General features: G+C 41.6%; 1 protein-coding gene across 26 annotated transcripts in view; it reads right to left on the bottom strand.

Moving 5' to 3' along the window:
* EPB41L3 (erythrocyte membrane protein band 4.1 like 3) overlaps positions 1-24,001 on the bottom strand; it is a 145,959-nt gene that overhangs the window by 45,211 nt on the left and 76,747 nt on the right. For all 26 annotated transcript variants that reach the window (XM_044934714.2, XM_044934715.2, XM_044934716.2 and 23 more), the window contains 5 exons: positions 14,044-14,148; positions 12,515-12,557; positions 5,576-5,651; positions 3,218-3,436; positions 2,541-2,628 (listed from right to left, as the gene is read on the bottom strand). In XM_044934714.2, the coding sequence (XP_044790649.2) occupies positions 2,541-2,628; positions 3,218-3,436; positions 5,576-5,651; positions 12,515-12,557; positions 14,044-14,148 (531 nt within the window). The remainder of the gene's footprint in view (positions 1-2,540; positions 2,629-3,217; positions 3,437-5,575; positions 5,652-12,514; positions 12,558-14,043; positions 14,149-24,001) is intronic.

The raw sequence follows: 24,001 nt of genomic DNA, 5'->3' as shown, positions 1-24,001 counted from the left end.
TTGGGAAGATCCCCTGGAGAAGGGAAAGGCTACCCACTCCAATATTCTGGCCTGGAGAATTCTGTGGACTGTATAGTCCATGGGGTTGCAAAGTCAGACACGACTGAGTGACTTTCACTTTCACTCTGATATCTAGGTTTCTGCTGCAGCCCGTAGCATCTAGGCAGTAACTTGACAAACTGTATTGAAAGCTATAACCATGTGTTTGGGGACATGTGTTTAGCAGGGAGCATAGACAGAAGACCTGGACAGTCTCAGCCTGTCCCAATTAAAATAAACAAACCTACTATCCCTCAATCTAAAAGCACTGTTCCAACTTCCCCATCCTTTATTATCTCCTGGTCTACAGGATATCCAATATGGATTTATATCTATATTTCCGAATCTTGTATGAAATAAACGCCTCTGACAAGAGCCTTTAGAGTGATGTTAAACGACCAAGAAGCAGAGACAGTCTTCTTAAGGAAAAAAACAAAGCATTAAGAACAGGTTTTTCCAAAACAAGGGACCTTCACCTAATGTAGGCTATTTATTCTTCATGGAGAGCTGTGGAGTCCAAGATCACAGTTCAGAATTTCTAACTAGGTGTTAAAACTCAGGGCCTTTCGATACTATCCACAGCAGAGAAGCATCTCACTTATAACCGGAAATTAGCTTTAATGTAATTCGGTAAATTTCCTCCTTGAAATGATGGAGGGCAGTTGCAGCAGAAAATGAAGCCCATAACCATATCGTTTGTTATACTTAGCATTCAGATGAAATCCTACCACAGGCGGCACTGCCACTTCCTTAATTCTCTTTCTTTTTTAATTGGCCTAATTTCAAATCACATTATCGAATGAAAAACCAGCTATCTATTTTAATTTAGTTGTTACAGCCATGTTAAGTGGCTTCGTTTTTCCCGATAGGAACAGTGACACATCCTGAGCTGCCCTTCTCCTAAACAGAGGCCCTCATCTTTCATTTATTTATTCTCCCTCGGTAGTGAGTGAGTCATTGTAGGTATCAAAAATAGCTTTTGATTCACTCCAATTTCCAAGCTACCTTCATTTTTGTCTTGTTTCTTTATCTTTTGGCCATGCAGGGGAAAACTCTGAGAAAAACAATCTAAGCGTGTGTTCTTATTTTCTTTTTTAATTCCTCATTCTACCTTATAGCTGACATAAAACTATAAGACGCTATGTGAGCTGAGTGCCAAGTAAGTGAAAACCTGTAATAATTAACTGGCAAGTAAACAGAGCTACACCTGCTGTTGTAATTACACACAAATGTCAGCTCTCTCGGCTCTGCTGTACCAGCATCCTCCGGTGAAGCCCCAGCCAAGTCTCAGAGATCCTGCTCGTGTTGGGGCTTTTGGGCCTCAGAAGTTGCTCATCCTGAGCGATGTACAAATGATCCACAGACAAACCCAGTCAGAACGGCGCTCATTTGCTCACTATTATCTTGTCCAAACTCATTCTAAACCCATCAGCTTTCCAAATGCAGCATCAACAGAAAGTACAGATCATGTATTTCCCCTCCCAGGGGTCCCCAGCGTTGTTGAGATGTTTGCCTGAACAGAGCCTGCCAAAACCCTCTTCACTTACTGGCCCCAAACTTGACTGTATAAGACGCTCGCTTGCCTGGCAGCCTGTTAAGTGCACATTCTTGTGAGGTCTGGACCGTGAGACCATACCACTCCGTGCACCGGAAGTCAAGGCATGTCCCCACCCAGGAGGATGTCATTAGATCAGTCCAAGTCAGAAGCAGCTGCCCCTCAATTTTAAGCATGGATCTCTTCAACACTGCTGAAGGACCAGAATCCATCTCTAAGAGCCTAACACGTCTTCTATGCTTTGATGATACAAGATTTCAGGAAAGCCTCTGCTTCCATGGCACTTCTATTCATAGCTGTTAGATAACAGACTAACAGTCCAATGCTCACTCTCTCACTGTTGAAAAATACAAAGATTCCAGGAAAAGTGTGACAGGGAGTAAAAGCAGCTACTACTTTCTCCCCAACCTTAACCTGCCTACCTTTCAACCCCAACTTCTCTCTTCCCAAGACCCTGGAATCAAGATAGAGCCTCAACAACTCACCCAGCGACTTAGCCTGGCTGGCTAACTTTACTTGAACTCCAAAATAATCCTCTTATTTCAAAGCACTGATTCTTTGTCACAGCATCTAAACCTTATGAAAGTAAAAGCGTTAGCAGCTCAGCCGTGTCCAACTCTGTGATTCCACAGACTGTAGCCTCTGTCCATGGAATTCTCCAGGCAAGAATACTGCAAGGGGTTGCCATTCCCTTCTCCAGGGGATCTTCCCAACCCAGGGATCGAACCCAGGTCTCCCACATTGCAGGAAGATTCTTTACCATTTGAGCCACCAGGGAAGCCCAAACTTTATAGACAGTTTTAAAAATTTAACAAGAATTTACTGACTGCCTGGTGGACGTCCAGAACAAGGGTATACATAGCAACTTAGCACACAACATTAGTGACAACTGGGCCTTGTACACACTTCCATGAAATCAGAAAGTCTGGCGTGTTAAAGTGTATACCTTGGCATGGTGTAAATCGACCCCATACATGGAGAGTTTTTTGGCGTTTTCCAAAAAATGCATCTCTGCTTCTGCTGGCGTCATTCCTCTGATAAGAAATGAAAAGTATTAATTACAACACTGTTTTTTTTTTAAATAAACCTGGTGAAAGATAGTGTTAGTTGCTCAGTCGTGTCCAACTCTTTGTGATCCCATGGACTGTAGCCCACCAGGCTCCTCTGTTCATGGAATTCTCTAAGCAAGAATACCAGAGTGGGTTGCCATTTCCTTCTCCAGGGGATCTTCCTGACCCAGGGATCAAACCTGGGTCTCCCTCATTGCAGACGGATTCTTTACTGTCTGAGCCACCAGGGAAGCCTTTGAACCTGGCAGGGCTGTAATATTCCCCACTTAGCTCACATGCAAGTTCCCACAGAGACACTGATTTGTGCTCTAAGGGAGGTAGGGTGCGGGGGAGAATATCAGAAAAATGACTTTTAGCTGAAACAGCACAAGGACATCCCAAGTGGGAGCGGAACCACCAACCACCCAGAATGTATCAGACCCAGAACCTCACTCCACTGTGTCCCATCCTCAAGCCATTAACCTGGAGGTCCCAGGAGAAGCAGGCGGTGCAGGGGACGCCCACCCACCGAGCACAGCTCAGACAGGATGCTCTCGGGGGCCCTGCCGCTCACCTGTGGCTCTTGTGCAGCTCGATGACCTTGTCTTCCAGTTCTTTCGTGTGGTTTGGGGCGAAGCGGAACTCGCTGATGTAGTCGCTGCCACACTCGTCCGGGTCGTAGTCGCCCAGTTCCGACTGCACGGTGTAGGAGCCCAGCAGGGCCAGCGTGACAAAGGAGCAGGGCAGCCTGCCGGACACGATGTCGTCACGCAGCTGCAAGCAGAGGTAGTACCTTCCGGGGGCCAGAGGGCGGGCGGAAAGCCAGAGTTAGGAGACCGGAAAGGAGCCCGCACAGTCCAAGGCGGGCAGCAGGCAACTTCTCCCCGCGCAACGACCCACTGGGACACCCTGTCCAGCATCTCTGTGTGGATCTCCACACCAAGGGAAGATATACTTGGCCCCAAAATGTAATATTTAAGGGCATCTAGTGGCAACTCCATGTTTGTCATCAAACACAGATGCGTTCATGATGCACAGGGTAAAGGAAACCTACAGACTGTTCCTCTAACATTAAGGTAATGCTGAAGGTCAAACTCTCTGGGTAGGGGAAGGCAATTCTAATATTAAAACAGTGCTCTTAAATATAATGATGAGACCCCAAAGCCTAAAGGAAGACTCATTTTGCTATCTAGATGAAAGGTCCTGCCATGGGACCAAGATAAACCGTGATCTGTGCCATCACAAACATGGCTTGCCACCACCTGCGTCCTGAAATGAGGGTCTCTTTAGAGTGGATGCCTTCTCCTGTGTTAAAGTCTCATTTTTAAAAATGAAGATAACTTACAACTGTTATGAAGACTAACTTTGAAGAATTTGTACTTAAAATCTCATCACTAAAAGTAAACAATTTTAAATTGGGGGAATCCAGAACACCTTCTGTATAATTTTGCCAATATTAAATATCTCCATTAATAGTTGACTTTTATCTTCTGTTATTTTGCTTCTAAGAGTTACGTATATAATACTAATTGCAGAAGACTCCACAGTAAATGGAAACATTGATGAATTTTAATGATACTCTTCACAGCCCAGAATATGAGTATAAATGATAAAATACACCTTGCACTTTTCACATAAGAAACAAACTGCTGAAGCTGAGGGCTATGATTAAGTCTTAAGGTCCCCTCTCAATATGGCTTTAAAAGCTGATGATATAAATGCTGTGTAATCTAGATACAAAAATTTCTACAAATTTCACAGGGTCTAGTCAGTTAGACAGCATCACCGACTCAATGGACATGAATTTAAGCAAACTCCAGGAGAGAGTAGAGGACAGAGGAGCCTGGCATACTGCCGTCTGTGGGGTCACAAAGAGTTGAACAGGACTTAGCGACTGAACAACAACAAACATGACATAAATAGAAAGGAATCTTGCACTAGATTCCATATCCAAGTATATACAGGCTGTCTAACCACAAATTAGCCACAATTAAATGTGGTCCCTCAACATTACTAGAAAGTATATATAAATAAGAAATTATAAATTTTTCTTTGATTTAATGTAAATATAAAAGAAATCTTCTGGAACTAGTTTTTCCTCTTCTCTGATATGTCTACTGGAATTATTTTTCATCATAGCAAGTGACTAAAACTTTTGAGTAATTTCTCTTTCCTGAAAAGCTTGCCAAGAAGGATGTACAGCCACGCTGTACAGTATCACTCTGACTGCTTATAAACTTACTACAAAACACAGTGAGAAGACCTGGGAGTCCAAAGCAGAAAGCACTCGAAGAGGCCTAAAAAGACATGCAGCAAACCCAGGATCACTTCATAAAGACATTCTTCCTTACACTCAAAGCTCAGCCACAGGGCCAGACCGACATTCCTTTCTTAACGTTCTTTTCCCAAAACAAATGAATCATTTTCCTTGTATATAGAAGGCATGGAAGGTAAACTCTTAAATGTGCCTGTGTTTATGTATATTTGTGTGTGTGTGCATGCCTGTGTGTACACATACATAAATACACAAAACAGCCACCAACGTATCAGACTGGTTATATACAAAGGTATACGCATCTGAAGACACATTTCCAAGTTTTAAAGCAGGAGCACCAGGAGTTGCCATATTATTTCAAGCTGAATCCCATCCAATTTGACTGCAGTGGGAGGATGACAGCATCTCAATTCTGTGTTTTCCCACTGGGGTCAAGCAGTAGGAAGTATCAGCTTAACACCAAAGATTCAACTGTGAACAGACACCATTCGGCAAATCTTCTTATCAGATGTTTGCTCCCATTCAGCTGTCTTCTGTTTGCCCTTTGGGCGCAGTCGACTAAGAGGCTCACCAGGTGTAAGCCTGCTCCCTTCCCCGGAATTTAAGAGAAGCACAGCCCCCAACATGACTGCCTTTTTACAGCCAACTTTCAAATACCTGGTGATATCCTCAGAGAGCTGGGCAGGGTCTGGTGGGTAAAATTTCACATTAAACGAAAAGTGCCAAGCACCACCTATGGAGAGGAGAAACAATTTATAACAAAATTGCAGACAATCCCTTTGTACTTATTATACTAACTGATAGCTAGAGCTGTCCTAACTCTAGGCACTAACTCGCTGGCAACTCTGAATCATCTTTGGAAAATGGTGACTTTTCTGTTCGGTGAAATCCGCAGGTAACGCGGCAACTACATTCAATCTCTAATCTCCCCCATTAAATCCTTTACTGGAGCTTCTAGCCAGCAAGGAAATTGACTAAATTTGCTCCCTTTCTCAGGGATGAAGGTAAGCTTTGGGAAGAGGGAAAAATAGTAAACGGTTCGGAAAGGCCTCAATTGGACAAGACTGGAGCTGGCCGGATCTATCCTCTGAAGTTGTGGGGAGCTCACATACCAACACTGCAGAGATAACCCCGTTTCCCTTGTCTTGTCTGTTTCGGTTCTACAGGTCAGATCCTCTAATAACACATGTCAAGGGACTATTCAAAATATTTTTATTTTACAGGAAACGTCTGCTGTCATATTAAGGGATGATCTGCTCTATGGGTCATTCGGAAAGCTCTCTTCTTACTCGGGGAAATTTCTGATTAAACAGAAACTGGGGGTATTTTCTGTGCATTCCCAAACCCACCCCTCCTCCTCATCCCCTGATCAGGATGGGTCCTCACTGCACGCTGCCATTCCTCTTCCTCTAGCATCTCCTCTGGCCTCTCCAGTGGGGAAGCAGGTCAAGCAGACATCAGCTCACTGGTTCCTGCTCTCGGGCCGGTCTACACACATATGTGAGACATCACGAGCCTCCCTGAGCTCTGCCTTTGATTCATGCTCTCTGGCTCAGAAGGTAAAGAATCCACCTGCGATGCAGGAGACCCAGGTTCGATCCCTGGGTCAGGAAGATCCCCTGGAGAAAGGCATGGCTGCCGACTCCAGGATTCTTGCCTGGAGAATTCCATGGACAGAGGAGCCTGGCGGGTCACAGTCCATGGGGTCTTGGAGAGTCGGACACAACTGAGTGACTTAACACTTTCACTACTTATATACACCTAACCAGGTTTATTACTTTAAATGTGGAAAAAAACACATTTTTTTTCCTTTTCTACATTTACTCTCTCTGTGGTCACCCTGTCACATATTTTCATCTTGCTCTTTCCATTTGACCTTGTAACGTGGCACATTACTGAGGCCTGGGTGCTCCTGGCTGGGAACTGTTTTCATTTGTTCTCTGCACCCAGTAAGCACACTGTGAGGGCCTGCTGGTTCTTAACGGCTGCAGAGAAGAGCCTCTGGGTCTCCCAGCTCTGGTGCTGGAGGCCTTTCCTCTGAGCCACACTCTTCCTCTTGCTCTGTGATTCCTGTCCTTGCAGTCCCACCCTTATGCTTCAAACACTTTCCTAGACTTTCTTTCTTTCTTTATGACTGCTCTGGGTCTTTGCTGCTGCACGTGGGCCTTCTCCAGTTACTCTCCAGTTGGCGTGCACCGGCTCAGCAGGGGTGGTGCAGGGGCTTAGTTGTTCCTCAGCACGTGGGATCTTCCCGGGCCAGGGATTGAAGGCATGACCCCTGCATTGGCAGGCAGATTCTTTACCACTGAGCCACCAGGGAAGCTCTTTCCTAGACTTCTAACACACCCCATCTCGCCTCCTCATTCCATGACTCCTGGAAGCTCCATTCTCTCCCAGAGTTCTTCCCAAATATTCACAAGAAAAGTGCCAGCATGATAAGTACACGCCAACTCTAGCCTTTGCATTATTCTCTTGCTTGAGTAGCACATGCTCAGGCTGCATAGGTTACCTGTGTTTCTGTCATCAATGGCATGGTCCATTTATTAATTCTGGTTTGTTCTTGACATTATTACTCATATTACATTTAGGCTTCCACCTGGCAGGGATCCCTCTTAAGTTGACTTACAAAGGACTTAGCATGGGACCAGGTATTACTGGGTGTTTCATGTCATTTCTAAACCACCCAGAAAATATTCCCAAAACACCAGCTCTAAAAGTTACAAGTCATAACATATCTGTCAATCAAATATATTCTTAGTGATTATTCTTCCCCCTGTTCTTGAAAAAGTCCTCCTGTTATTCTAAAAATAATCTGGTTTGATTTTACTCTCCTATTGATCCCTGTTCACTTCCTGCTAAAACAGAACACTTGCCAACAGTGAAGTTTACAATGGGAGCTGGCTCACACCCAAGCAACTGGAATGAAAGCTAATGGATTAGTTATGGGAAATGGATTTATTGCTCTTTTATAATTTTCATCCACTTCAAAGTGAATCCAATGAATCGTTTAGCAATGTAGTTAAACAAACTCATAATAAATTCAGGGTAAACACTCTAAGTTGGAAACTAAGAGGTAATAAAAATAGAAGAAAGATATTTCAATGCAAAAATCCTCATTACAGGAAAGTGAGTTTCAAAGGACTGTGGGCCTGAGAAGCATCTGAGGGGCTTGGTAAAAATGCCAATCCCTAGGCTCCACTCTACTCCACTTCATAGCTCTGATCTCCACAAGGAGATAAACCAGTCCATCCTAAAGGAAATCAACCCTGAATATTCACTAGAAGGACTGATGCTGAAATTGAAGTTCCAACACTCTGGTCACCTTATGCAAAGAGCCGATTCACTGGAAAAGACCCAGACACTGGGAAAGATTGAGGGCAGCAGGAGAAGGGGGTGGCAGAGGAAGAGATGGTTAGATAGCATCACTGACTCAATGCACATGAATTTGGGCAAACTTCGAGAGATGGTAAAGGACAGAGGAGCCTGGCATGCTGCAGTCCATGGGGTCGAAAAGAGTCGGACACAACTTAGTGACTGAAGAACAACAAGTTCCACCCTCAGAGGTTTTTATTCTGGAGATTTGCAACACAGCCAAGGAACTTATGATTTCAATAAACGCCCTTATGGTTCTCATACAGTTGGTCTTGGGGACCACACTTTGAAAATCACTAATCCTAAGGAATTCATTGGAAGGACTGATGCTGAAGCTGAAGCTCCAATACTTTGACCACCTGATGTGAAGAACTGACTCATTGGAAAAGACCCTGATGCTGGGAAAGATCGAAGGCAGGAGGAGATGGGGGCGACAGAGGATGAGATGGTTGGATGGCATCCCTGACTCGATGGACATGAGTTTGAGCAAGCTCTGGGAGTTGGTGATGGAAAGGGAAGCCTGGCATGCTGCAGTCCGTGGGTTCTCAAAGAGTCTGAGACACAACTGAGCAACTGAACTGAACTGAAGATTATAACTCAAATGACAATGAGGTCTCATAGGACATTATTTTGAAAAGTGGGAAAGCTTAAAGAAAATATAACCTATACCATAATCAAGGGGAAAAAAATCCAGTGAAATGAGGCATAAAATTTGAAATTAATATGCAAGGCAGATTTAAACTGAAATATATAACCCCATAGAGAGTTTGGTAGGAACAAATCACTGAGAAGCTATGGTTATGCCATAAATAGGCCTGTGATCCTGAATCTGCTCAGATGATGACTCTGGTTAGAGACTTCACAATTGGAGGAGTCTCAATGCATAAAAATGACATTCTATAACACTGATACAGGCTTTTAAATTACAAATTTATGAAAATTAGAAAACTGTGAAACTAAAGAGAATTCATTATTATGCAAAAATCCTAACTTTAGTTTTCTATGCCTGCCAAATCTTAAAATGTCTAAATATACTATGTTTATAGCATAAATGACTATCATATATTCTATATCATAAAATCACCATATTGTAAATACACTATATCCTAAAATAGTAGATTCAGAAATTTTAGATCTGTAAGGCGTAAAAGATGACTGGAATAAGAATTTTTTTATAAGCACAAACTCTACAGGCTCAGAATTTTCTATTTCTCATAAATTTGTGATTTAAAATCTCTATCAGCTAGATTGCCATTGTCTTGAAAATCTCATGCTAGAGAACTACTGTGGGGCTACAACATAAAAATAATGGAAATATCCTTTTATTATGTGTGTTTAGAAGAGAAGGTGATGGTACAATAATTCCATGAGGTCTGATAATACTTTTCTGCCTTGATACCAATAGAATGTACCTTTGGTGGAAAGAAGGTATTTAGTACCCAGGAAACAATGAGAAATATAGATAAAAACACCAAATTCCATTTTCAAAAAAACCCCAATTTTCTGTGCTTCCTTTGTCTGCATGATTATCTCTTGGTTTTATGTTGCTGTCACAAACACTGTCTAATCTACATGAGGAAAATTTCCTTTAAATCTCATGTCTGATTGTCCCTTTAGCTTGTCTCTTAGAAAGAAAGGTAGGACAAAGGATAAATGGGAAATAGAGAGAGAGAAAAAAAAAAGAATTCCATTAACAGCAAAAAAAAAAACTACCTGTTGATACATACAGCCTTTCCTGCAACAGTACTATGATTTATCCTTGAACATTTAATAGATTTTCAAAGTACTTTGTGACTATAAATCACCCAAGTATGAAATAGTATTTTATTAATTAGGTGACTATAAGGAACTTAAATAAAGCACACAAAATGCTAAGACATATTTCAGCACATCTGCTTTTAATACCTCCATAAAAAGGTTCTCAGAACATATTCATCATCTTAAAGTTTTTACTAGACCTCTCTGGATAAAGGTGTGTTTTTATCTACTTATCACACCTGTAGCTTTCCCTGGTTTCAATCCCAATTTATTTCTATCAAACTACTTCATTATCAAGTTTCTTGTTAGTAATGACTCCAAATTCCTCTCAAAAATATGGTAAAGATGTTTTCACTGTACAAATAATTCATCAGGCTCTCTACTATCTGAGGAAAAATTCACTATTTTGAGATATTACCTAGCATTAAACCATTTCAAACTGCTTACTACTAATTACTTTTTATTTGCACGTAGGGTATTTGGAGGTCTCAGCACATTCAAAGTCACTAGAAAGATTTGTTTCTCTTTTAATAGTAAACTGTTGAAAACTTCAATGGGAATGATGTTCTTATTAACAAACTCGTCTTAAATTTTGTCTCCAAATAGAATCAGTTGCTCTGGAAAATTAAACTAGATGTCATGGACAAAAAAAAAAAATGAACTGCTTGAAAAAAAAAAAATTAATTAGTTATTTGAAATTATAAAGTATATCTACCTTTTACCATTTATCCATAGTAAAAAGCAACAGCTACAGAAAAGGGTTAAAGAAAAAATTAGTTGTTCTCAACCCCTTACCCCGCAGGGACATTTCTGGGGGGTATTTACTATTAATAACATTCATGCTCTTCCCAAATACCCACATACCTATATACATGCATAACTCTGTCTTGCTGCACCGTACCGTGCCGCACGTTGGAGTCTTAGTTCTGAACCCTCACCCCCTGCAGCAGAAGCGTGGAGTCTTAGCTACTGGACTGCCAGGGAAGTCCCTATGCATAATTCTGTTTAAACAAATATGATTTATTTCTTTAAGGTCTCACTAATGAGAGCTAAAACTATATTCTATCTCATTCTATTTAATAGCTACTTAGTATTTCAAGGTATGGCTATTTCATGATCGATTTAATCATTTCCTTATACATGGATATTTAAGTTGAAACGGTTTTCTGCTATGCCAATGGTATTACAATGAGCTTTCCTACAGGTACACATATGTACATACTCCTGTCTAACACGTACACTGATAACACTCCTACAAGTAAAATTAGGGGTCAAAGAATAAGTACCTTTTAAATTCTAATAAATATTGACAAAAAGTGTCTTCTTAAAGGGTTATATTTCTCCCAATTGAGTACAAAATTGCCAGTGCAGGGAATTATTAAAATTTTAAAATCTTTGCTCTGGAAAATTAAACTAGGTTTTATTGATAAAAAATGAACTGCTTGAAAAAATTAACTAGTTATTTGAAACTATAAAGTATATCTATCTTTTACCATTTATCCATAGCAAAAAGTAACCAACAGCTATGCTGCTGCTAAGTCACTTCAGTCGTGTCCGACTTTGTGCGACCCCATAGACGGCAGCCCACCAGGCTCCCTTGTCCCTGGGATTCTCCAGGCAAAAACACCGGAGTGGGTTACCATTTCTTTCTCCAATGCATGAAAGTGAAAAGTGAAAGTGAAGTCGCTCAGTCGTGTCAGACTCTTAGTGACCCCATGGACTGCAGCCTACCAGGCTCCTCCGCCCATGAGATTTTCCAGGCAAGAGTACTGGAGTGGGGTTCCATTGCCTTCTCCAAACAGCTATAGAAAAGGGTTAAAAAAAAAAATCCTCATTCTCAACTCCCTACGCTACAGTGCCATTTTCACTGAACAGGTGAAAAAATGTCTCATTTTAATTAGCATTTAATTACTACTAAGATTTAGCACCCTGTCTAATACTTATTAGTTACCTGTTTTAAACTTTCTGTGTTGCTCCTGTAGTTGTTTTGTGCATTAGGCAATGTGAAATGTGCATTTCTTAATTTGCCTTTAGGGGCTAAGGAAAGAAGCTCTCATCAGATAGTAAAATTCAGTCTGACTTGTTATTAAATGACTGTTACTTCTAGCTTGACTGCTTGCCTTTCATACTTTGGTTAGGCATAATATAACATTAATAATTAAATTTGGAACTTTAAAATGATTGTCAACGGGGGCACCACTTGATTAAATCATATCTCACATCTGTGTACAGGCAAGGCACTAGGTCAAAAGTCATGTCATTTTATTCCCAGGTTGTAATAATTCATAAAGGGTGATGGGTATCTGAGCCAAGCAAATCTGCCAAAAATAAAACTTGAGATCTTAATCTGTCTTTCAAAATACTGTATCTACACCAGCCACGTGGGTATGAGATATTAATTCAGTTAAGCCCACGGTTTGAAAATCTACCTCCCATTTCTACACAAAATAATCCAAAAGAACTTACTTCGAATCTGTTTTTTAATTTCCTTAGCAGGATCCAACCAGTTCTGAAAAAGAAGTGAGAGCTGGAATATGAATCAGAGAAGAACAGAAATGATTTCGTGTTGAGTGGGTAGAGACATGTGCTAAGTACATTTGGGAGGGAGCAGGGAATGGCTGTTGGAAGGGCCTCCCGCTGGGTCCTGCCCCTAACATGTCCAGCTGCCTTCACTCGTCCCGAGGGCCCAGGCTCTTGTCTCTTGAGAGATGTGTGTATGTGAAGGATTTAGGTTGGACAAAATTCTTTTACAAGTGCCTTCAGAGATTCAAGCTAGCATAGAAACAGAGTAGAAAAGATGGTGGATTCTATGTTCAAACAAATTAGGAGAAAAAAATGAAGATACAGCCATCCCCCAGTCACTGCAGAGGATTGGTCACAGGACCCCAGATGACACTGGAATCTGGGGATGCTCAAGTCCCTGATATGAAATAGCACAGTATCTGTATACAACCTATGCAATCCCCTCACATACTTGAAGTCATCTCTAGATTATTTCTAACACCTAATACAATGGAAATGTGATAGATAGAAAGAGCTGCTGGTACACCAGCAAATTAAAATTCTGTTTTTGGAACATTCTGGAATTTTCTAAAAAAATATTTTGGATCTTCTGCTGGTTGAATCTGCAGATGCAGAACCTGAGAACACATAGAGTTGGCTACGTGTAACGTGACCCCTCTGATGTCCTAGCTGGTGAGCTTCCCATGTAGTGACTTCTGTGATTATAGATTTTAAAGCACCTTCTTAAATGCACTCCTAACAAACAAACAGTCGTTTGAGACTTTATGATTTTCTTCATCAGAACACTCAGGCATTTAATGATGAAGTTAAGACATCATCCAGTGAATCCAGTCAAGATTAAGTACGATTCACAGAATGACAACCAAACAAGTAACATTTATGAACACGATTGTGGTGGCTCAGTTTCCAGCATTAAGGAGACAATTTCTTCTTCCTCATTTCTCAGGTGGTTGAGAGGATAAGTGAGGAAAAGGCCTAACGAGGCTGCGTCAGCTGTGCGAGTCTACAGAGGCAGACTGGATACCTAAGACAAGACCCCTCTCATATTGTGACGCAGCCAGAATACGAAAGCTTAAAAAGATGAATTAACAGTAAGACGGCATCCAGTGGACATGGTTTCCGTGTATCAATGTATTTGATTCTCAGTGGCTCAACTCCACTGACATATCATCATACCCTCCCCAAAGCACTATATAAAATGCTTTTCTGGAAGCATAAAGAACTCAAGCATGAAGAGCAGAAACACTAACTTACTGATTCCAAAAGACTCAAGATTGAAGGAAGTTGTCGATAATTTCCTTCATGAAGAAATAAGGTGATAAACAGCATTTAGGGCCTCAGACAGCACATGTGAGGTGTAGGGGTGTGAGGGGTGGGTGGAGAAGACGATCTACCGATTCAGTTTCAGTTCACTTTCTTGCAGTGAAGGGCAGCTGAAGCCAGAAGATTCTCTATAGCTTTGAACCACTCACCTTCTGGTTTTCAGCATCTCGATATGTAAGCCCAAAATAGTCTTTCTCTAGCAAATTCAGATGTTCACAGACTTTATCAAACAGCACTTGGCCTCTGGAGCGTTTCTGTGAAGAACAAAACAGAAAAACAAGTTACCAAAAAAGCTCTTCAATTGCCACCATTAAAACGGGTACTCTTTAAAATGTTGCTTGTTGTAACTGTTCAGTAAATGATGAGTGGGTGTGATCAATTCAGTGGGGTGCCATTGCAGGAGATGCAAGAGATGAGGATTCGATTCCTGGGCTGGGAAGATCACGTGGAGTAGTAAATGGCAACCCACTCCAGTATTCTTGCCTGGAAAAAAGGCAGTCATCTGGGGAAAAAAAAATCCATCAGCTTAATTTATGGTGATACACAGTATCTATCCTGTTTTCAGTAAGACTTTAAAGCTCTTTCAACTTGGCCTTGGAGTCTGAGATGGATTAACTGTCAGCAATTAAGCTAAACTACTTTTTGTTTGCATAGTAGCAACATTTCACATCTTGTACATTAAGCATATTTGTCTTTAAGATTTAATACAGTAAGAGAAAAATAAGAAAATTGATAAACAATGGGCATGCCAAAAAAGAAAGTATTCAGAAGATCTGTAAGTGGTATGTATTACTGTGCAACTGCAAATATATTGGAAATTACTCAGCCCCCTCAAGCATGACTATTTAGGAGAAAAGATAAATTTAGGATAGAAAAGTGAAGCCTGGTTTATAGCTAGCTAAATAATCAATGTTGTATTTGAATAAAGTTTAATAATGTATGAAAATAAATTACATGATAGCAAAACTGCTTAACACTCAACGGATATGAGTAAATGGTATGACAACAAAATGCTGCCTGCTAGTTTAAATCTTATATTTGTAAATAATGGAATATTACTTCTGAAAAATTCTTAATAAATTATAAAGTTTTCACGCACACAAAAAACAAACTGGTTCTTCTGATGCTTCCATTGGTAAGATCTCCAGTTTAAGAGAGAACACAGAGGTGCAGAGGACTTAGATGAGAGAGGCAGTCTTGCTGCTGCCTATGTTGGTGGCTTTAACAGATAAACCTAATTCTGAATCTTCCTTATGTCCCCTACATCTGTGCAGACCTCTCTCCCTCTGTAAAATGGGTATGATGCCGTCTACTTATTTGCAGCGTTGTTGTTCACTCACTCAGTCGTGTCTGACTCTTTGCGACCCCATGGACTGCAGCATGCCAGGCTTCCCTGTCCTTCACTATCTCCCAGAACAAAAGCATTCAAACTCGGTCCAATGATTACACACATCAAGCATCCCACAAACATCAGCTGTTATCAGCCTAAGTGACAAGTGGCAGAATATGTAATGTAGGACTCAGTTTGCCTTTTTGTTATAGGAGAACAAACACGACTCCTTGTGGGGCTGATAAACATCCTTAGTACTAAAATTGTGCTAGTGGTAAAGAACCAGCCTGCCAGTGCAGGGGACATAAGAGATGCGGGTTTGATCCCTGGGTCGGGAAGATTCCTCTGGAGAGGGCATGGCAACCCCCTCTAGTATTCTTGCCAGGAGAACCCATGGACAGAGGAGCCTGACGGGCTACAGTCCACAGGGTTGCAAAGGGTCAGACAGGACAGAAGCAACTCACCACACACACAACATTAAAATATCCTGCTCTGGGACTTTCCTGATGATCCAGTGGCCAAGAACCCCCACTCCCAACTGCAGAGGACCTGGGTTCAATCCTTGGTCAGGGAACTAGATCCCATATGTCAAAACTAAGACCTAGTGTAGCCAAAATAAATAAACAATTTTAAAAAATACCCTGCTCTTTTTTAAGATATCAATTATGTTTATTGCCTGCTTTAAGCAGAACATAATATACACAACACATACACATACATCTAAACAGCAGTGTCTGGCCAAGTACTTTCTCAATGAGCAAAAACAAACACAAATAAATAAATAAACCTTCCTCTACAGAAACTTCTACTTTCTTTGACCCAGTGGACCTCAGCCAGGCCCTCAATGGAGGAATTAGTCTCATCATGCTGCAGGCAGCCCTGGACATCATTTTAATTATCTGTCTTCTTCCTTTTGTTTAACAGGTGGAAAGGCTAGCTGAGGCAGAGACCACTGTGCTAGCTGGTTCTTACTTTTCTGGCTCCTCACCATTTGATTTCTATTAATGACCATGTGAGAGTTGGACCAAAAAGAAGGCTGAGCACCCAAGAATTGATGCTTTCAAACTGTGCTGCTGGAAAAGACTCTTGAGAATCCCTTGGACAGCAAGGAGATCAAACCAGTCAGTCCTAAAGGAAATCAACCCTGAATATTCACTGGAAGGACTGAAGATGAAGCTCCAATACTTTGGCCACCTGATGCAAACAGCTCATTCATTGGAAACGACCCTGATGCTGGGAAAGATTGAGGGCAAGAGGGGAAGGGGTTGATAGAGGATGAGATAGCTCAATGGCATCACCGACTCAGTGGACATGAATTTGACCAAACTCCAGGAGATAGTGAAGGACAAGGAAGATTGGTGTGCTGTAATTCATGGGGTGAAAAAATGGGGTCACATGACTTAGCAACTGAACAATGACCCACAGCTTTCTCTTGAATAGACTACTTTTCTTAAACATATTTGAATACTATATATTTATATACACACACACATACATATACTTTTTAGTTTTCCACTATTTTATACTTTTAATACAATATTAAAATTCATTCATTAAATTAAATATAATCACACACAAAATTCTTTTCAGGTTTCCTTTTCCACAAATTTCTATATTCATATTAGTTTGTCCTTTCTTTTTTTTTTTTCCACATAGAAATAACCAGCTTCAGGGCAAAATTACTTTCTTTTTCTTTCACTAACAGTTTGTAAGACAATAACATAGTGGTCCATTCTTAACCCTGAGGGGTTTGGGGGAATTTGTTTCTGCCTGTTTTGGCTCTAAGAACCAAGATGGTTTGTTTAGAATCTACTATAATGTTGTCATTGTTCAGTTGCTAAGTCAAGTCTGACTCTCTGCAACCCCATGGACTGCAGCATGCCAGGCTTCCCTGTCCTTCACCATCTCCCAGAGTTTGCTCAAACTCACGTGCATTGAGTTGGTGATGCCATCCATCCATCTTGTCCTCTGTTATCCCCTTCTCCTGCTTTCAATCTTTCCCAGCATCAGGGTCTTTTCCAATGAATCGATTCTTCATATCAGGTGGCCAAAGCCTTGGAGCTTCAGCATCAGTTCCTTTCAGTGAATATTCAGGGTTGATTTCTTTTAGGATTGACTGGTTTGATCTTTCCTACTATAGATGGTTGGGCTTCCCTTGTGGCTTAGCTGGTAAAGAATCTGCCTGCAATGTGGGACACCTGGGTTTGATCCCTGGGTTGCAAAGATCCCCTGGAGAAGGGAAAGGCTATCCACTCCAGTATTCTGGCCTGGAGAATTCCATGGACTGCACAGCCCATGGGGTCACAAAGAGTTGGACACAACTGACTGACTTTCACTTTCACTACAGATGGTTATATGTAAACAATGAAATTCCTATCTACTAAATCTCACCATAGCCGCCAGCCAGTTGGATGACACCAGAAAGGCCTCTCACGTTATGTGGGCCTTCTCCTGCTCATCCTTGATTGAGAATGGAAGACTCCATAAGGAGCCAGGGATCATGGACTCGAGGATATATGGCCCCTGTGCTCATGGCCAACATCACTATGATCACAGCTCACTGCCCCAGAGCCTAGACATGGCATCTGCACACGTAAAGGGAAAGACCCTGGCGATGGCTGGAGTCAAGCCAGGACACAAAACAGGACTATTTTCCAGCCCCACACAAGTTCCCCTCTGTAATCACTCTCACCTCCCCCAAACTGATTCTTTTTACACAGATGATTTTTTTCTAGCATATTATTCAAGTTTTTCAAGTCAATTATTTCTACATGTTTGACATCATGTGCATCTTTGGGTAATAACATCTAAAATATGACTAAAGCTCAACAGTCACCCGGAACTTCTAGAGAATTTATGTTAAATATTTGGTTCCCAGAGAAAGGATGTTCATGAAGTGATCAAATCTAGGCACCTAATTTTCATGGGGTGTGTTTATATATTGCCATAATGAGTCAAGAATTCAGTAGATTCAAAAACGTTTTTTTGGACAGAGTTATTCTAAAATCAATGGATAATTTACTTAACTGGAGACAAACACTTTTTAATCTCATTTGCTGTTTCCTGAGAGTTGATAAGTCATGTCCCTGACTCAAATGCATTCGCAGTTCATGTAACCCTTCACTATTAACACATTAACATCATGAAATCCTGAGTTTGCTTTGCAGTTACAAACCAATGGGCTTCCCAGATGGCCCAGTGGGTAAAGAATCTCCCTGCCAACGCAGGAGACACGGGTTCAGTCCCTGGGTTGGGAAGATCCGCTGGAGAAGGAAATGGCAACTCACTCCAGCATTCTTGCTTAAGAAAGCCCATGGACAGAGGAGCCTGGTGGGCTACATTCCATGGGGTTGCAAAAGAGTTGAACACGACTTAGTGACTAAACAACAACAAACCAATGATGGACTGCCCTCTCTTGACCCTTTTTTTCCTCTTAAAATTGGATTTCTAATAGAGAAGATGAGGATACAGCTATCACCACCACTCAAACACAGCAGATGAAACAAGTCTTTCTGCAACATTAATGAAACTTCCCGAAGTCAAAGCTACTCCAGGATTTTTATGTCTGTAAAACACTGGTTCTCAAGGCATGGCTTATCAATCAGCATCACTTGGGAAGTTTATATTAAAATGTTTATTTTCACTTTCACTTGTCTGTTTAGAGGAACAAGTTTTAAAAATTAACTTCAAAATGTTTCAGGATTGGGGAATTTCAAACAGTTCCAAAAGTAGAGACAACAGTATCATGAAACCCTGTATACTTATCGCCCAGTTTTAACAAATGCCTTTTGAAGCTCACAACCTTGGTTCATCTGAGTTTTGCTCCCCTCATCCTACCCCACAGTTATTTGGAAGCATCTAAGCAAATAATTTTGTCTCTATTTATCTTAGCATTTAACTCTGCTCTTTCAAAAAGTATAATTGCAATGCCTTCATCACATTTAAACAAAATTAGCAATCAGTCCATACTATCGCCAAATATGTAGTCAGTGCTTTAATTTCTCCAACTGTTTCAAAGATTTTCTTTTCATTTTCTTTGATAAGCCCATACATTGCAATGCTGCTGCTGCTGCGTCGCTTCAGTCGTGTCTGACTCTGTGCGACCCCATAGACAGCAGCCTATCAGGCTCCCCCGTCCCTGGGATTCTCCAGGCAAGAACACTGGAGTGGGTTGCCATTGCCTTCTCCAATGCATGAAAGTGAAAAGTGAAAGTGAAGTCGCTCAGTCCTGTCTGACTTGTAGCGACCCCATGGACTGCAACCTACCAGGCTCCCCCATCCATGGGATTTTCCAGGCAAGAGTACTGGAGTGGGGTGCCATTGCCTTCTCCGATACATTGCAATAGGCTGTCATATCTCCGTAGTCTCTCTGAAACTGCAAGCTTTCCATTTATCCTGGTTTTCCTGTTGAAATTAACTTGTTTTGGAAATCAGGTCATTTGCCTGCAGAGTTCCCTCAGTCTAGACTTGCTGCTTGCATCTTCATGGTGTAATTTAACACGTTCCTCTGTATTTTGTATTTTCTGTAAACTGACAGTAAAATCTAGAAGCTTGACCAGAATTCTTATTTGACTGTTTTCTATAAAAGATGCTATGTAATTTCATCAGGAGGCATACAGTGACTCCTGCCTTTTTTGTAATATTTTGTTGTTAGTTGCTAGTCATGTCCAACTCCTTTGAGACCCCAAGGACTGTAGCCCACCAGGCTCCTCTGTCCATAGGATTTCCCAGGCAAGAATATTGGAGTGGGTTGCCATTTCCTTCTCCAGAGGATCTTCCTGACCCAGGGATTGAACCCATGTTTCCTGCATTGGCAGGTGGATTCTTTACCACTAAGCCATCTCGGAAGCACAGTCACTAAAGATTGTTGCCCTAGACCCATTGATTTGAGATGGCAAGATGGGAATATTCTAATCCTCATCATTGCTCCCCCAATGATCATCTGGAGCATGTCTATGAAGAGCGTCTCTTTGTCAAAATTATGTATCCAGTGACATAATTTGATGAAGCCAGGATCAACACTCACACCTTCTCCTCTGTTCAATTTTAAGACAAGTTGGCTCCCTAGCATCATCTAAAAGTCACCAGTTAGAATTTTTGTCTTACGTTGTCACTATGAACTCACGGAGGTAAATCAGGCTTGATGTGTTCCAGTCCATTTCGGGTGTTACCCTTAGTGAAGCTCTAAATGTCCCTAAATGCTCTGCCTGGCCTTTCGTTGTCAACTCTCATTCTTCACAACGCTTCTCTAGTGCCACTTCTTTATAGCACTTCCTGTCCTCCCAGCCAAATGTGATGTCTCTTGTCTCTGGACATTTGAGCACTTCTGGTACCAAGAGGGCACTTTCCACATTCCACCTTACATTGCGGCCGTCTGTCTGTGCATCACCTTCTACCCTGACCGACTATAAAGACATTCTTCATGCTATCAAGCCAGTTATACTTTTTTTTTTTTTTTTTTTTTGCCATGCTGTATGGCAAGTGGGATCTCAGTTTTCCTACCAAGGATTACACCCATGCCCCTGCATTGGAAGCATGGAGTCTTAACCACTGGACTTCCAGGAGAGTCCCTCCTACACTTTTTATGGAACCTCATTATGGTCAAATATCATCAAGAGATATAAAAGGTAATGTAATGAAAATTTACATAAAAATTTTCTTGCCAGCATATCATAACCAATGTTGCAGAAGCAATAATTCAACATAGGGTTTTCAACCTTGGACCCTGGGAACAGTAAAAAAGACACCAATATCCAGGAACCCATGTCAGGACAAAGAAATCAGAATTTCTGAAGGTGGGAGCATGGTCTTTGTAGGTTATCAAGATCTCGTTTGCAGGTATTGTTGAAAGGTACACCTAAATTAAGTTTACAATTTAAAAACTCTTAAATAGGAGGACTCCAAAGCAATGCTTCTTTTTTTGATAAAATGTGTAACTTTTTCATAACAGTTTCTTTCAGGCCTCTTAGACCAACACTGATAGCTACATGATAATAAACTTTATTTACATACAGACACAGTCTTAAAATCTTAAGATAGCCTTTCCAACAAATTTTCTTAAAAAACATTAAGTTCTCAAGAAATGAAAAACCAGTCAAATGCTGAAATAAAATGATACAAACGAGCAATGTTAAATCACCAAACTATAAAACCAACCAGTAAACAAACCAAACAATGAACTTGCATTGAAAACTATGAACAAGGTACACAAAATTAAAATGTTTGTTGAATTTTAAGTGGTGGCATTTTCCCTTGGGAGAGCCAAAACACATAGACTTTAACTGAAGAACCTGATACCATACTAAAAAATGACCCAGGTGGGATAAGAAATATCTTGATTTCCTCTTTTGTGATTGAGCAGAAGCATTCACATCTTGCCCAGCACGTTAGGGAGGAGACCAGAAGGAGCAAACACACACAGGGCTCTGAGCCTGGGGTGGGATAGAGGGAGGAGCTGCTCTTGGTGCACGTGTGTGCGTGCTGCGTCGCTTCAGTCGCCTCCGCCTCTGTGTGACGCTATGGACTGTAGCCTGCCAGGCTCCTCTGTCCACAGGAATCTCCAGGCAAGAATACAACCCCTGGAGTGGGTCGTGATCCCCTCCTCCACCTGGAGACTGAACCTATGTCTCCTGCATTGGCAGGTGGATTCTTTACCACTAGCGCCACCTGGGAAGCCCACACCTGTGCCCATGTCCTCCTAAAAGTCCCTGGAAACTGTGGCTTGATCTGTGCTCCCAAACATAAGCCCAAACTGTACTAAATCTCAGCACAAGACTTCAATAGAATTTGTCTTTTCTTTCAGTCTCACAAAGCTATGAATCAGTCGGTAAGAAAGGCTAAACGCTGAAATTAGAGAAATTTGTTAAGTCAAGTATAATGTCCTCACCTGACATCTTGGGCTGCAGTTCTTATTTTCTGGAGCTGCACAATTATGGAGAAAATGAAGCAGAGGCTGTTGTCCTGCCTGAGAAGTGTAGCTAATCAGTGGTCCTAACTTCTTAAAAGGGGGACAGGGGGCAGGAAGGGGGGAAGCAAAGCCATCAGCACCAAGGTTGAGGGTACATCCTTGAGGCTCCTCAGGATCGATGTGTCCATTTCTATAAACTGTTGCTTAAAAAAAAGTCTTGTTACATTTCATTGTTCAGTTGTTGTGTCCACTGCAGCATACTAGGCTCCCCTCTCCTTCACTATTTCCCTGAGTTTGCTCAAATTCATGTCCATTGAGTTGGTGACGCCATCCAACTAGCTCATCCTCTGCTGCCCGTCTTCTCCTTCTGCCCTCAATCTTTCTCAGCATGGGGGTCTTTTCCAATGAATCAGCCCTTAGCATCAGGTGGCCAAAGTACTGGAGTTTCAGCTTCAGCATCAGTCCTTCCAATGAATATTCAGGATTTATTTCCTTTAGGATTGACTGGTTTGATCTCCTTGTAGTCCAAGGGACTCTCAAGAGTCTTCTCCAGCACCACAGTTTGAAAGAGTCAATTCTTTGGTGCTTAGGCTTCTCTATGGTCTAGATCTTGCATCCATACATGACTAGGAAAAATTATAGCTTTGACTAGATGGACCTTTTCAGCAAAGTAATCTCTGCTTTTTAATATGCTCTCTAGGTCTGTCAGAGCTTAGGCTAAACCACATGTGTTAATACAAGGAAATATATACGATGTTGAGAACTTACAGAGAAATTGACACTTCTGTACCTTTATTTCAGCTGCTTTGAAATTTGAGGGTGCACCAGCCCTGTAAGCACTTCCATCTCTCCACCATGTATCTTCCTCAAACAGATTGCTGATTTTCTCCTGCAAATTATACCTTCCCATAGATTGATGCACTTTGTGAACTTGCATTTCTGTCCCCCAAGGACAGGAAACTGGACACCCTTTTTAATGTCCCCAACAGAATGTCCTAAACACCAAAAACATTCAACATATGTGTCTAATAAGTGCTCCTGGCATGAATCTGAAGGAGGAATTTCTCCTCATATTACCTTGGATTAGTCTTGTTGCAAAATGCCATCTCTTTTTTCATGCTTCCTTCTGTAACTGCATATTTCCTCATTGAATGCCTCTCCATTCTCCTCACTTTTAAAGGTCAAATGGAATTCTCTTAATTTCTAAAAGACGGCATCACCATTTGCCTGGTGTTTAGGAGCATCTGAAGAGCTCCACAAACTGACCTGGCTAGAGCTTGAGCCTAAATCGGACACCTGGACTCCGTGTAAGTCATTTCTTCCTCAGTTTTCCCTTTTCTGTTTGAAAAATGTTCTAATACTGTCTGCTCTGAAATTTAAGTGTTGTTGTTTTTTTTTTTTTTAAATCTACATTTAGAAAATAGCAAGAGTCCGTGGTCAACTCATGAATAAAAGATGACGATGGTGTCTGGTCTGTGACAACAGCCTTAAGTCCCCGAGAGAGATCTGAGGCCAGGAAGGTCTGAGAAGCGCTACGTGGCCCCAGCTGCCCTGTGTGCATCCACTTCCATTTGGGGCTTTCTGTCTCAAGTGTACTTTCAATGCCAAGTTTAATAAGCACAGCAGGAAGTCCATTATCCCCATCACTACTGCCAGAATCCATGCCCCGAGGGGCAGGACTTAATGGAAACTTCAGCCTGTGTGAAGTGAAGTGAAAAGTCGGTCAGTTGTGTCCAACTCTTTGCGACCCCATGGACTATACAGTCCACGGGATTCTCCAGGCCAGAATACTAGAGTGGGCAGAATACTAGAAGCCGTTCCCTTCTCTAAGGGATCTTCCCAACCCAGGGATAGAATCCAGGTCTCCCGC

This window comes from Bubalus bubalis, chromosome 22, assembly GCF_019923935.1.
Source record: "Bubalus bubalis isolate 160015118507 breed Murrah chromosome 22, NDDB_SH_1, whole genome shotgun sequence".
In the NCBI taxonomy this organism is placed as follows: domain Eukaryota; kingdom Metazoa; phylum Chordata; class Mammalia; order Artiodactyla; family Bovidae; genus Bubalus; species Bubalus bubalis.
The sequence above is the reverse complement of the archived record's forward strand: the minus strand, read 5'-3'. Positions and strand labels throughout refer to the sequence as shown.